The 11,793-nt window shown below is 55.2% G+C and overlaps 2 protein-coding genes across 2 annotated transcripts; both read right to left on the bottom strand.

Annotated features, from left to right (window-relative positions):
* Nucleotides 1-2,504: 2,504 nt before the first annotated feature.
* On the bottom strand, nucleotides 2,505-7,089 carry GCG54_00015292 (uncharacterized protein; the record flags this gene model as incomplete). Its single annotated transcript, XM_045415099.1, has 11 exons — nucleotides 2,505-2,805; nucleotides 2,906-3,355; nucleotides 3,451-3,767; nucleotides 3,813-4,169; nucleotides 4,310-5,087; nucleotides 5,188-5,267; nucleotides 5,346-5,921; nucleotides 6,017-6,279; nucleotides 6,482-6,699; nucleotides 6,750-6,805; nucleotides 6,979-7,089. The coding sequence occupies 11 exons, from the start codon at nucleotides 7,087-7,089 to the stop codon at nucleotides 2,505-2,507; spliced, it is 3,507 nt and encodes a 1,168-aa protein (XP_045258272.1).
* A 2,315-nt stretch (nucleotides 7,090-9,404) lies between these two features.
* GCG54_00015291 (uncharacterized protein) lies at nucleotides 9,405-11,793 on the bottom strand (the record flags this gene model as incomplete). The annotated part of the gene is made up of 4 exons (XM_045415098.1): nucleotides 9,405-10,245; nucleotides 10,297-10,493; nucleotides 10,544-10,768; nucleotides 11,368-11,793. 4 exons carry the CDS (start codon nucleotides 11,791-11,793, stop codon nucleotides 9,405-9,407), a joined length of 1,689 nt encoding a protein of 562 aa, XP_045258271.1.

The following is an 11,793-nucleotide window of genomic DNA, read 5'->3' as shown; positions in this document are numbered from 1 at the left end:
TATCTGCGCTGGCTGACGTGGGTGGAAAAAGAGCAAGATACCGTTGACGTCCTTTAGAGCTACCATTCCATCCGCCTCCAGTTGTCCTAAGAAGTCCAGTAAATCGCCGGCGGCGACGATGGCTTTTTCTGCCGACACCTAATAGTGGGGCGCAGTGCAAGTTCTCTCCAATTTCAAGTTGTCCGTGTTGTACCGTGCCATTTGTGCGGTTTCGAAGGACTCTGACCCCATTCCCATTGGCGCCGTTCCCCGGCATCAGCCTCTTCCGTACACATGATCCCCTGATTGTCATGTCTGAGATCACTGCGTTCCTTCAGAGGCTTTTCGATCGGTGTCTTGTGGACAATGCCAGAAATCTGGAGTCTCGATCATCAAGTCGACCTGTTCCGTTGATCCAGAAAGGGCTTGACGCAGGCGTTAATACGCCAGCATACGTACGCGCACAGTTGAGATAATAGGCTGCTGTTGACTGTCCTGAACGGGCTGAATAGCTACTCAGCCATATTCGCCTATGCCAGAATGCTTGAGCAGCGATGGGTCGATGACTTGCTCCTCGATTAGAAGGGGGTTTTGGTGTTCAAGAAGGGCGTCTCTAGTCAAGCTCAGACCCGTAATGTCAAAGTCTTCGTATATTTCCCTGGTGTAGAAGACTTCTATATGCTGGCTAACATAGGAAGCCCTGTGAATGAGCTGCAAAATGATAGGAACGTTGTGGTAGATCAACTGGCCTTATCGGCCGGCCACTGCGCAGGTGATCCGTCCCCCCGAAAAGGAGACCAGAGATTGGTCATCGAGCTATAAATCGTCCATCGCACTTGGACGCTGCTGCTAGCATTTAACCACGCCGATTTAAGGATAGCGACCAAGTTATACGCGCGCCGTACAACCGCAATAACGATGCCGACTACGCCGCTTGATGAATCGGCCTTGCTGGAACACTGGCTGTTCCCTGATCGGCCCTCTCGTGTTGGAACTCAGTGTGCGACATGGTGGGTAACGCCATGCTCGTTGGTTATGTCTTGGGTATGGACAGCGCTCTCACGAACCACGGCGTCGGGAATCGGGTGCGAGGGGAGCAAGCAAGCAGGTGGCGGGCGAGTCGTGTTGCTGTTCAAACGGAAAACATTGTGAGCACTGATAGCCAGACGTGACCAAGGAACGGCCGGCGTGGTGGCAAGTCTTGAACCAATAATGCCAGCGTGAGAAGTATTGTGAGCGTTGCAACTGTCCATGTTGTCGGCTGAGCCTCTCACCTAACGCCGGCCATTTGCGCGGCGCGCATCGAAGAAGACGCAGCATGCGTCTGTCTTTCGAACCATCAGAAGCATGCGTCCCAAGAACCCATGTCGCACTGCTGAACCAAGCGAAGACATGGTCTGGACGATCGCAGATTGCCACGGATTCTCGAATCGAGAGCAGACGGTGGAACCGGTGGAGAGCGGTGGAGATGCTGTTATGTTGTGTGATCGCTTGGCCAGGAGACCAACGGCCGCGGGCGCTGAGTGGTAATTAGGGCTGCGGCGGTCATTGCGAGACGGTCAACCCGGGATTCGGACGACAGACGCATGCCCGAGGATGCCGGTTCCGGCCGCTTGGCTGCTGGACTCTTCAATTCTCGTCGATGCCCCAGAGCGATTGCTGAGAGTTTAATCGATCGACTTTCGCGCCCCCACTAGTTTGCTCATTACTGTGAGAGATCAGCCTCCGTTGGTGGATGAATTGACCGATGGGGGCCCGACTTCTTCTTTGCTTGTGCTAGGAAATTACTGCTGTTGATAGCAGCGGCTGTAGGGTGACATCGCTCCTGTGGGGCGATATTAATGCGGTCGCTCTGAGCTAGCCGCACGTTAGCCATGGATGAATGGGTATGTAAACTCGTCTTGTTGGTGCGGGGACGAGATGGCTGCCATCTCGGAACTCCCACACCAGTCCCATCGCAGCGCTGGGCTTAGTGAATAAGATCTTGCGGTCACGGCAGGGGGGCGCCACAAGGCTTAGAACGCACGTACGGCGGGGAGACGCATGGAGAAACTTCTCGGTCTTCCCGACGCTCAACACAAGATCAACTCGCAACTGGTCGCATCATGAGCAAGCCGATCCTCCGTCGTGGGCCATGCGATGCGGCGAAGCGAAGAGGCTCTAATTAGGGCTATGCATCGCGTACTTTTGGGACGATGTGGGTGTGGTCGGCTCGATGCGCCTGTCTCGGATCATAGAATGCGGGGTTAAAGGAACTGCCGAAAGGTTGCTACTGACGGCAGACCATCTGGGGCTAGCTTCTGGTCACTAACTTGGCCCTGCTTTTCCACAGTAATATACCAATAGCCCATAAGCACAAAGATCAAGTTCCCACTCCCATTCACCAAGACAGTAAATACCTCTAACTTGCCTAAATCATCTGCTTACTTCAACGTCATCGCACTAGAACCGAAAGCTTGCTCTCTGGTGCTGGACGGAGAGATGGAGGGTTCCTTGAGGTCTTGACCGCCAGCGTAGATCTTGACCTAGGTCACCTTGAGGTCCTGCGACCTCGCCAAGTACGGCAGGCGACTCTTGAGCCCACGCATCTGCGCAACGGCTCGCTCAGACTGCGAAGACAACAGCATGTGCCAAGCGTCGGGCGCGTCGTTTCTCATATCAAACAATGCCGTCTGCGTGTTCTTGGCCGCGTCCTTGATGGACGTGTCCAGGCTCTGCTCCACCGCCGAGCGAAGCTCGTCTCTACCGTTCTTTGCCATGTAGCGGAGATGGATGCTCACGTCGCTGATGGTCTTGTAGTCGAACTGCGTGTATGTCTCGGGCAGCCTGAGATCCCACTTGCTGATGGCTCCGGCGCCTTCAAAAGGCTGGTACTCCTCGCCGTCGAAATTCAACTTAAACACACCTGCGTCTAGTTGCCCTGTACTCAAAGCCACTGATGAGACCGGCAGTTTGACGGTCTGGCTTGTTCGACGAAAACCTCTCCCCGTAGCCCCCCGTGCAGCCTGGGTCGTAGTGATAACGGTGGTTGATCAGACTCGCGTTGCAGCTGATGTTTGGATATGGTCCGGCAACGCCGTAGAGCGAGAAGGCCACGGACTGTATATGTCGGAAGTACTGACCGGGGCAGTCCAGATTAAATAAAATCTCGGAAAAGCTGAAGGTTGTCTTCCACACCTCACGCAGGGAGAGCATGAATTCGGCGTTGAGGTGACGGAGGGAGATGTTCTTGGTCATCTCGAAGTCGTGCCGCAGGGTGTTCATGTAAGACAATTCCATCTGCTTCAGAGCCAGCCAGAGTGGTTTTCCCGCCTGCAGGCCGCCGCGCGACTCGTTACAGTACCCAGTCGAAGAGATCATGGAGGGGGATGACGTGCTGGATCCCGCGGACGATGCGGATGTGCACGACACTGGCCGTCGAACTGATAGACTGTCTCCAGCTTGCGAGCCAGTGTCATCGCCGCAAGGTACGTTTGGCAGTAGATGAAACGACTGGAGGGCCCCAGCCAGCCGTAGAGCTCTTTATTGGTGAACTTGAAATGGAGGAACTGCTGGGTCTCGGAAGCCGCCTCCACCACCTTCTGCTGCGCGCGCATGTCAACCTCAATGGTCTTGATTCGCTCCCGCTGCACCTCCATCTGCTTGTCAATGTTCTTTACCTCCAGCCCGGTGAGGTTCAGATGTAGCCGGCGATCCTGCAGCTGCCGAGTCCATTGTTCAATCATGTTCGCACGCTGGGCGTTATCCCTCGACCTCTGGGCTTTGCCGCGGAGAAGACCGGCAGAGATCTAGAAGCCAGCTGCTGGGCCCGAGAGCTGCTCGGACACGCCGACGTCCATTGGCTCCATGTTGATCGAGGGCATGGGGATGATAGATAGAATACTGGCCATCATGTCCAGGTCGCAGGCGAGGTCGTTGAGCATGGACGCTGTGTCTGCTGATCGCAGCTCGAGAAGCTCGTTGGCCGTCAGACGTAGATCCGAATCCGTCGGCTTGACAATGTTCTGCCCGATCTCGAAAAAGTCCTCGTCCTCCTTGGGAAGCTTGGCATCTTCCCCTGAGAGGTTTGAGTAGTACTTCAATCGGTGTGCCGCGGCGCGACGAGCCATTCCAAGCTGCTCCAACCCTCTCTCGGCCTCTATCTTGTGAGAGACCTTCATCTCCGTCATGATGCGTTGCAACCTGGCATCCTGCTTGCTCGAAGCAGCTGCAGTGCTTCGCCATCCTTCTTCTCCATGGCCGAGAGCAGCGACCCGGCCGTTCGCCTCAGCTTCTCGCACAGTTCAAACGTTTTATGCAGAAGATACGCGAACCGCTGTCGAGGAAGTACCTGGCCGAGCCCCGAAACGAGCAACAACAAGCTGTCGCTCTGCTGTAGCAGGTTGCCGAAGCTCCCTACACCGGCCGCCGCGTTCACGAGGCCGCCGACATCGAGAGGCGGACCCCACAGACTCAGACGCCGGATGCTGCCGTTGATGTCGAGCGAGTGGCGGATCTTGAACAGCCGGTCGTCAATCAGAGAGCGCAGCTTACCAAACTCCGGGTTCGCCTGCACCCCAAAGTACGGCGTGGGCGGGAAGAATCCAGAGTTGAGCTGATTGCCGCTGCCATCGCTGCCGTTGCTGCTGCTACTGTTGTTATTACCTCTGTGAGACATGGGGACGTAATAGGGGCTGGCGATCTGGAGCTGGACAGAAGCGTGGCAAAAGTCATCAATGGAAGAGGCAACTTCATTGTAGCTGTTGAACTGCTGTTTCCCACTCTTGACGTCTGGCACCGTCTGCGGCGCCGGCCCGAAGATGTGTGAGGCTCCCGTGTGGCGCTGGATGGCCATGAGAAGCATCTCGAGCGAGTTCTGGCGGAAGAAGACGTCGCCGACCGCCACGAGGGCTTGAATGTACTTGATGAGGAAGCGCTTCATGTACGCTAGCGGTCTGTCACGGGCAATAGTGTGAGGCTCAAATGGGAATTTGCGCCAGTCCAGCACGTTCGGCGCCATCGTCCGGTCCGATCCGGTGGTAGGCCCGAGAGAGTCTAGGATGGCATCGATGGTGCCGTGCTTGAGTGTGGCCGGATGTCGAAAGGGAGGGAAATCGCCAGGTCGGTCTCTAAGTAGAAGTGGAAGCATTTGCGCTGCTGCTGTCCGTGATTTTTGGGGGAGGAGGATTGTTGTCGGAGCCGGTGGGATCAAACATTAGCCTGGCATACCGCAAGGCCAGGTCATACTGCTGCAGGCTCATGAACCACTCGACAAGCAGGGCGACGACGTGGAAGCCAGTCTTCCAGTTCTAGATGGAGTGCAGCATGGCGTCTTCCCGGCACTGCGCGAGGCCCTAGAACTTGCCAAAGGCCGCCCCAAAGCCGACTTGGGTGCGCGTAGAGCTTTTGCCGTTGCTGAGCTGCGGCAGGCCCTCCTCGATGGTTGCGCCGTCCATGACGGCGAAGGCGCCTCCGGCAACGGTGTCGGCCGAGAGAGCCTCTCGAAAGTCTTCCCCACGAATGTTGAATAACGGCATCGTGGAACCGGCATCAGCAGCCTCCTCTGCCTCTCGTGCCGTTGCATCCTGCGACGGTGCAGTGGTATCTGCCTCTGGCAGAGTGAACCACGGCTCAGGCCACAGGCCCTTGGACACCTCCACGTCAGCCACGAGACCGAGATGCTTGCTGTTGGGCATGTTAGAGCTACTATAGAGGGTCCAGATCACGAATTCGGTCTTGATATTCGACCCAAGCGTCGGCGCGGACAAGGTCGGCCAGGTGTTGGGAGCTCCTGGGTTCGTCCCGGCCGGATCGGAGGCGTAGCCGGCCATTGTCTTCTGTGAGACGGCATCGGACGAGCTGGCAGTAACCATGCCGAACTCTATAGACGCAAGCTTTTTGCCACTTCCAAACGGAGACACCGCTACCATGGTGGCGTAGTCCCTGAACGACAGCGTCGGCCCCTGCAGCGTGAAGTCGCCCAGACAGGTATTGGCGCTGTTCGGCCGCCCTTGGAGCCGATTCGGAAGACGATGACGGAGAGCATCTCTCGAGATACGTCTGTGCTTGCAACCAAGCGTGTCCAGTCGAAATCGGGGACGCGACTCGTTCCGTCGCCCACTGTAAGCGTAGCCTGACTTTCCTTGGGCGAGGACCAGACGTCATCGACGAGCTCCGACCAGCCCATCTTGATGTCGAGGAAGATTTTCGCATTTGATTTGCCGACGTTGAACGTGGTGCTCTTCTTCTCGGTTGTTGTCGTGATCGTGGCGGCGGACGAGGCCGGATCGGTCCATGGCCTTCTCGACTCGGATGGCCAGCCTGGGCAGGAACAAGAGAAGCCAGTCCTTCAAGGTGACGGGAACCACGTAGCTCCTTGACCAGCGCAGAGGCTTGCCCATGCTTTCGATGCTATGAGAGTGGATATCCAACGGAATCTTGGCCTATGGCGTCCACGAGGGACTAGGCACCGTGTTGCCGTGCGCCAGGTACGTCAGTCGGCGATGGTGAAAGACGTACGGACAGCTTCTCATCCGTGCGATGAAGTGGAAGATACCCTCAGCCATCTTCTCGCGCAGGAGCCGGCGCTCCGGGGTGTCGTCCGGCGACGCCGGCGGCATCTCCCAGTGGAAGGACTTAATGCGCATATTCCCGATCTCGTCGGCCCCCTTGATGTAGCTCCGGATCACGGCCCTGGCCGTCTCATCGCTCGGCTCTGCTGTATTATCTTTTCCTCCACCACTGAGCGGAAGAGATCCGTCTTGGAGTCGCGCAGGGTCTGGTCAATCTACGTCTCAGGGTACAGGAACGTCGATCGGTTGGCCGCCCAGAAGGTGTATTTCTGCATCTAAGACCATCTGTCCTGTGGGATTGCATGAGTGGCGAGCATGACCGCCGGTGCAGACGCCATGTGCCCAAAGAGGGACGTAGCAGGCGTTGAATAATACACAAAAAAAAAAAGAGTCGTCCGTCGATGCCCTCTTCCCGGCCGAAGAGAGCGTGAGACATGAAGAGTTGGACTGTCGAAATGGCCTGCTTGATGCGTGTTATCTCGAGGCCGGAGCCCATCTCCACATCGATGAGGAATTGTTCAAACAGTCCACCCTCGTCTACGATTCCGAGGCTGCGCATGGCCGGATGTTGAATGAGATACTGCACCCGAGCCTTTTGACGGCCATCTCGCAACGCATTTTGTGCATCTTCGAACGCCTGCTTGGCTCCACAATCGACAAGCGCGGCCCTCAACTGCAAGATCAGCTGGGTAGTAGATTACGGGCCAGTCTTTCGTCCGTCAGCCCCAGTACTCCTGTCGAACGGCGATGTCGGACGTGCATCATCAAAGAGAAGAGCCACAGTGGCTTTTTTAAGGCCAAGCGCCGTGAACAGTCGGATTTGTGAAACCACTACAGCGTCTCGAGTCGCCCAGAACCAGGCTGTGACTCGGGAACCACCGATATGCTGGCACCTTCGGCTCCCATATTCACCTTAAGCAGTATCGCGAGCAGCTCAGCACGGGATTTGGCACTGGAGACCATCCGAATGGCAGCATCATGGATGGAGTTGACGATCTCTCCGTGGGCCATCGAGGCTGAGCACCACCACTGGAAAAACCTAGCAGAGTGTGCTTCGTAGCCAGTATTTGCTAGAGTTCTGCGAGAAAACATGTATGTATCTTTGCATTGCTGGGACTGTCGCCCAGCCCGAATGACTAGTCGCAACACTCCGGACGGCAGTAGTCCTCATGACTGGTAGCAAGATCTGAGCTTCTTCCACCTTGATGGGATACCGCTTGAGCAGAATGTGCTCCAACTGGAGCTAGTCGATAATTCTGTGCGCCGAAGCCACGTCCTTCTTACTGATAATAGCCACAGCAGGCTGGGAGTTGCTGTCGTTTGGCGAGTCCGTTCCAGCGGCTCTCACTATAACGTTGAGGCCAAACAGCGCCGCGGGCCGTTCCGTGAACACCACCAGGTTCTTTGGCGCGGTGACCTCGCATTCGAACCTCGCAACGGTGCCATCACCCGTTGCTTGCTTCGGAACCAGCTCCAAGGCTGTTGCTGGGGAGCCCCTGAGCTCCAGGGATATCGGCAGGTCGCCGGTGATGGATATTTCCACATGGATGGTGACAACTTCAGAGAAGACGAGCATCGAACCTCGGAGCTCTTTTTGCGAACAGAGACTCTGGTTGATCAACGTGCGATTATGCACAATTTCGGCGAGAGTATTGCTCCAGCTCGTGGTGGGCGACAACGAAGAAAACGAAGACGGAGACAACAAAGACGATCTGTTGTCTTTCATTTCTAGCAAAGGTTTGCAAAATTGCCAGAGGGAGGCTTGAAAGAGCTTCTTGGAGAGAAGTCTGTACGCTCTGCAGGATGCACCGTCTTCGTTTCTCTTGAACCAGATCCTGGCCTTCGCTTTTGCCTTTATTGGAATCTCTGTTCTTAGGAGACTCAACCGAGAGAGCGGCATTCAGATTACTTAGTCGATCTTCCACCTTGCTCAGATACTTTATGACCGTCTCCGTCAGGGCCGACGGCCATTGGTTTAAATTCTGCAGGTCGTTAGAGTCCAGGCATCCTGCCACATCAGACAGGCTTGTGGCATCCCATCCATCGGCCTGCAGCGTCTTCTAAGACTAGAGCGTCTTCAACCACGTCTCCGGAGTGGAAAGAGGTGTGAATTCGGTGCTCAGTGTCGCCAAAAGACTCGAGAGATCTGAATAGGGCATGCTAGCCATGGTCGCCGCGGCCATATCCCGGTTTTACACCCAGAGCGTGTCAGGACTGAGATTGTCACTGAGCCCTTCGTCGTCTTAGATCCGGACAAAGTCGTCGTGGGACATGCCCACCGTTGCCGTAACAGGGGCAAACAGTTGGACGCAGCTACAGCGGTGGCGCCCTGTCTCAAGGCACGGCTGACGACTTGTCTACGGAGGTGACATGGGGTGGCAGAGAAGAGTGCCACGGCATTTGGCGGTTTTGTCGTACACAGGTCCGTATTCCTCCGCACTGCTACCAGACTCTTGATGGTACTGGGAGTGATCACCAAGCCTCCCTGGGGAGTGTTTGACGCCAGGTCCGAATCTGGAGGCGGAAGCTCCCCAAACACAATGAGGGCATCGTCGGTGTCATCCACTGACCATCCAAGCCTGCGCCAGATTCTCACAAACTGCTCCAGACGCTGCAGCTCGTACGTGCCGGCGTCCTCTCCATTCTTCCCGCAAAGACGAAACCCTTCCAGCTGCGTTGCAATATTACCGCTCGCCTTGCGCGCCGTGCTGCTCTGTGACGCCACGGAGTTGACGAGGCAGTTGCACATGAAGTCAGTCTTGAGGATCCTAAATAGGCTCGTCAGCGACTTGCCCTCCATTCTAGGTAGCAGTTGGATATTGATAAAAGTAAGTCCGACCTGGTCATCAGGCGCTACAGGCTCCGGTTACCGTTCTACAGAATGTCAAACTCCCCGTCACCCGCGTCGGCATCTTTATCTTCGTATACCCAGTAATGCCAGGTGGGAAGAAGGCCACACAACTTTCCATATTCGTCGACTTGCAGCAATGGGTTGCCCGTTTCGATTGTCGCCGGCTGAAGATCGAAATAAGACTCCATGGTCAGGCTCAAGAAGTCTGCGTGGCTCATGCCCAGTGTTTGAGACGCGCTTGCTCGGGCAATAACCACCCTGTTGGAGCCATTTGACTTTGCGAAAGGCTGAAACACAGAGGCCATCTCGGGAAGGTTGGTCTTCGAAGCAGCAACATATCTTTCCAGGCTATCTTGAGAATGGTCATAGAGAAAGACAGATGGGGGTGCCACCTTGTAGACAATAAGGCTGCCATACAGAGCGCAGTCGACATTGGCTGCGTCAGACAGCAATGCTGCTTTGTCTGCCGATAAGGAGGACTCAATAGACCCTAAAGGGTAATATGCTGCATCGTAGTCACTACTATCCTGGGTATCTTTCTCGACGTCGTCTGCATTGTGAGCTGGGGTTCTCATGCCGCTCTTCTCGAGCTTGTTATTATTGGTCTGCAAACAGCGCAGCGCAGACTCGAGAACCTCGTTCATAAGATCGATATAGGGCACCACCTCGTTCGTGTTACGGCACGAGACAAGTAAGTCTCCAACATCAGGCCGTCGGTTTAAGAGCTTCTTTAAGATCGAACCCTGGGAAACGCTCCCTGTGTTGAATCCTGAGCCATCGAATGGTGGCAAGGGGATAATCACATTGGCATTAGCAGGCTGATTCTCGAGGAGTAGCAGAAGGTCCACAAAGTAGGCTGCCGGACTGGTGACGGAGCAACAGTCCTCGCAGCCCACCTGATCAAGGTCGCCGGACTAGCTCGACGGATTTTTGCCAGACCTGATGGCAGTCGATTGATCGTTTCCGTCTTTCGGAGAATTTCCACCAGGGATTGCTAATGCTGCAGGTTGAGGGACTGAGGACGTTTCCAACAACGCAACAAAGACTTGTTCGGACCGGGCCTGAACCCTCTTCGCCTCGTTGTGCATTCTGCGCGCGCGGCTTTGATCAAGCTATGGGTGGTCAGCATCCGCGCAAAGACTGCCGACGGCGTGTAAGCTACCTGCTCAAAGCCGGTGAACACAAGGGCGACTAGGATGGGGAGGTCTTCTGCCTCTGTGATGTTGCTGAGGTGCTGTAGCGCCGACAGAAACCGCAGGATGGCGTTTTTCCGATCAGAATCCAGGAAACTGTCCAAGTCCTTGATGGCTGGATGATCTGAAGGCACGGGATCCTCGAGGAGGTTCCAATCCGACCCTAGCTGCTGCAATACGGCTCGAATGTCGGTCTATAGAGACTTTGACATGGTAAATGCTAAGCACTGTTCTTCTGTAATCTATCCAAACAGTAGAGACGGCACTCCAATATCTAGTTGCGCGCGGAATTTTACGATGCTTCGAAGTTCTGCGATATGGACGACGTAGTTAAGGTCGCATCTGGCTGGGCACTTAGCTGGTTCATCTGAACATTCTCGGCGGTGACTCAATGACGCCTATTATCCAGTAGTACAATATTAGATGAATCAACATGAAGGCGTCACGGTTTAGCACACGTCGCAAGTTGACGAGCAGTGTCAAGATAAGACTGGCCAAGCTTCTATTTGCTGAGAACACTTATATCCGTGTTCACAACCCAGAATCGCCCCCCACTCCTTCCACGCCTCGCCGAGCATCTATGCCCATCACAGGTCCTATGTCCTCGAGATCCAGGTTCTGTTGATGTCGGGACAGGTGCCTTTAGGCAAACTGAAAAAAAGGCCGTCGACCGTCAATTTCCATCTTCCTTTCCGTTATCCTGATCAGTCTTGTGCTCCGCATAGCAGAAGTCCAACATAGCGGCGGGCTTCGATAAGTTAATGGTGGACAGGAACGCGGTCTGTGGAATTACCGCATCGTGTGCAACGAAACCATTTGAAGAAACGTGTACGACTCCTTCACCGGCGCCCGGGTGCAGAAGACCGTGCAGATGCAGATGGATTGTAGTGCCAGCGGAGCCAACCTGCAAGACCGATTTGTTCTCGTCAAGATTATTGCCATTTCTCAACAAATCCTTGAGAGAGGCTATCAACTCGAACTCGTCGTTGACCACTGCATTCTGGAAAAGCTCCTTCGTTGTGTCCTTGTCGTGAGCGAGGGCTAGGAGCACGTGGTACTCTCCCTTCCTCCCGTCGAGGATGTCGTGGAGGTCGATTCCGATGAGGAATAAAAGGAGACCCTTGCTAGACAACGTATCCAGGTAGGTGTTGTTTTTGAATACGAGCTGCTGGATCTTCAACCAGTCTTCGCCTTTGTTGCTGACAGTTGAGGTCGCCAT

This window comes from Colletotrichum gloeosporioides (assembly GCF_011800055.1).
Source record: "Colletotrichum gloeosporioides strain Lc1 chromosome Unknown consensus_86, whole genome shotgun sequence".
Taxonomy (NCBI): domain Eukaryota; kingdom Fungi; phylum Ascomycota; class Sordariomycetes; order Glomerellales; family Glomerellaceae; genus Colletotrichum; species Colletotrichum gloeosporioides.
This window is presented reverse-complemented; position numbering and strand designations above follow the sequence as displayed.